This window comes from Austrofundulus limnaeus, unplaced genomic scaffold, assembly GCF_001266775.1.
Source record: "Austrofundulus limnaeus strain Quisiro unplaced genomic scaffold, Austrofundulus_limnaeus-1.0 Scaffold986, whole genome shotgun sequence".
Taxonomy (NCBI): domain Eukaryota; kingdom Metazoa; phylum Chordata; class Actinopteri; order Cyprinodontiformes; family Rivulidae; genus Austrofundulus; species Austrofundulus limnaeus.
The window spans coordinates 1-2,928 of NW_013953388.1; the positions used below are offsets into that span (position 1 = coordinate 1).

The 2,928-nt window shown below is 38.5% G+C and overlaps 1 protein-coding gene across 1 annotated transcript in view; it reads right to left on the bottom strand.

The window, feature by feature from the left end:
- Positions 1 to 74: 74 nt before the first annotated feature.
- dcc (DCC netrin 1 receptor) overlaps positions 75 to 2,928 on the bottom strand; it is a gene marked incomplete at both ends in the record, with an annotated part of 58,745 nt that continues 55,891 nt past the window's right edge. Inside the window, 1 exon segment of the mRNA XM_014030000.1 lies at positions 75 to 392. Coding sequence (XP_013885454.1) covers positions 75 to 392 — 318 coding nt within the window.

Sequence of the window (2,928 nt, forward strand, 5' to 3'; positions counted from 1 at the left end):
AAATAAAAGTGACGTAAAATAAAGTTAAATGTTTAAACATGAACTTTGTCTGACAGCTGAAGARCTGGACTCACTGGACTGCAGCATCATGGAGGTGTAGACCTTGGGGTCGATGGTTCCCATGGGCGGGGGCAGCAGAGGGTTGGTGAAGCTGCGGAGGGGGTGGGTGGGCCGGACGCAGGCCGTGGGGATGCTCCGACTGCTTCCTGCCTGGACCTCCTCAGAGGCGGCGGCGGCGGAGGAGGAGGAAGACGAGGGGGCTCCCGGGACCGGGCCGACGGGGGGAACCAGATCTCCTGCCGGGGCCGAGGAACCGGGCAGGAGGGGGGCCGTCTGCTGGGGAGGGGGCTGCTGCTGGAGGAGGGGGTTGGTGGAAGTGTCCGATGACATCACTGAAGAGGAAGAAACAAAACAGATCWGTTTGAATCTCAGCAGCTTCTCACAACTTCCTGAAGGTTTGAATCAAATCCTTCCTGTGATTCAGACAGACAGGCACAGGACCACCTGCATTTTTATTCATTTCAATTAAAAAAACACAAAATTTCTACACAATATTAAAAAATAAAGGGAAAGTTCTGAATGAAAAGGTTTATCAACAATATCAATATTTCTATTTGTATATATTTTTTGCACATAATTCTTTTCATGCAGAGCTCCTAAAATCTTCATAAATACGTCATCTGTTCTGTTTACATCATCAACATATACATCCTAGTTCTGTTTATTTAATACACTTTTAACTTATCTACAGCTTTTTTATGTTTCTTTTCTTCCTAGCTGTTTCTAATTTTGCATTGCTTGATCATTTTTATAAATTGTGAAAACTGRTGAATGATCACTTAAATCAGTCATCAAAATACCACCAGTTACCTGTCCGTTTGTTACAATATTAAAAACTTTATCAATTATTGTAGCACTATGAGTTGTGATTATTTAGGTGTCAATATTAATGGATAAAAACTGATTGATGGATTGATTCCAGACATGTCAAATTCATTTCATGAAGCATGTCAAGGTTAACAGTATGAATCTGTAAACTATACTGACTTATTGTTGTGTACAAACAGTATATATCTACTCCTACACATGTCCACACATTTTTAGACACTTAGAACCTCTTATAAAATAATCTAATATAAGTAGATGAAAATATTTTAACTAAACGTACTGAAAAGAAATAAACCTATAAAATAAATATACACCCAAACTATTTATACACATGCACTCACATGAAACACATAAATCCCATAAACATGTCTGAAAAGRRGTCGGATGAAATAAAACTTATTTAACAYTGACTTTATAAACACACTGATATTATTTGAGTCAGTTTTATTTCCCAAGTTTTATTTCAAATGTAAACACAATTTTTATAAAAACATAAAAAAACAAAAACATCAAAGAACAAAAAACAATCAGAAACTTGGTTAAAGATGAAAAATAGGAGCAGTTTTGTTGCAATAAAAACAGATTTAAAGAATAAACAACAGATTTTATAATGAATGATTGAACACAGATCTGTTAATTAAACTGTTCCAGCAGATCAGAAATCAAACTTTATAACCTTTATTTCATACAGAAGAACATAAAACATTAAAAACCATAAATCTCTGGGTTGGAATTTATAAACATTTATAAAGACAGAATCATACAAGTAATAAAACTAAATGAACAAACAATAAAAGTAATCTAAACTTTAGCAAATAAAGTTTGTCTTAAATATTTACAGTGGAGCTTTTTCTCAAGTCAAATCATTTCTGAACATTTTAAAACGGAATTCTGTGATTTTTAGCAAATTTTTAAAGATAAGTTTAATTTTTTTCTGAATTAAAAAGATCTTTTCTTTTCTGCACGTTTGACAGAGTAATTACTGACAAAAACACATTAAAATTTAAAATATCTAAATGAACATTTTAATTTGCATCATTTTACAGAAAGATTTCTGAAAGTGAGTTTTAGGTTATTTTAACAGGAAGTTGTTTTTTAATCCCTGTTTGTTTAGAATAATCTGTGAGCAGCAGACAGATGATCAACAATCAGAGAACAGATTCTGACAACAGGACTTCAGGTRGATTCAAACTATTTCAGTTTGATGAACTCAGCTGAGACTCCATTAGAATAAAATAACCCAACTCCAGCGTGGAGCGGCTGAGTGAAGGTGGTCTGGACTCTGTGGAGGAGGGTCATGGTTTCAGAGACGCTGTAGAAGGACAGAACACCTGCTCYGTGGTCCAGGTACATCCCGATCCTRGAGGAACCAGGACCTGAGACTGGAGTACTGGAGTTGTTGTACCAAAATGTATAACTGTCTGAGTTGCATAGTAAAGCCCAGGATTTGTTGTTGAAACTAAATCCACATTCATCTGAACTTCCTGTTCTGCTGATCTCCTTGTATGAAACAGCTACAACAACTCCTCTCCCGCTCCTCTCCACCTCCCAGTAACAACGTCCTCTCAGACTCTCTCTGCTCAGAACCTGAATACAGTCAGTGAATCTGTCTGGATGATCAGGATAAGACTGTTCTKGATACWKKAAYGTTGCTTTTCTGTTCCCATCGGACAACAGCAGATGTGTGTTTGCTGTGTTTGGATCCAGAGTGATTTCCTTTGAATATTTKAAGAAGTCWTCTCTGCTCTGTGGTTCTGACAGTAAGACGTCCACCTCAGAGACGCTCAGTAAGATGTTTGTCCAGGTGTCCCTCAGGACGTCCTGCAGTTTGTCTCTGAGCTCCTCCACAGCTGCTGTCACGTCCTCAAAGTACCTGAGAGGACGAGTCTTGACGGTGGACGAGTGTGGACACTCACTGAGTGCTGACACTGAGGGGTAATTGTGGACAAACTGCCTGTGATCCTCTGTGAGTGAGAGCTGCTCCAGCTCAGCATCTTTCCTCTGCAGCTCAGTCAGCTCCTGCTCCTGCTTCTCCTGAAG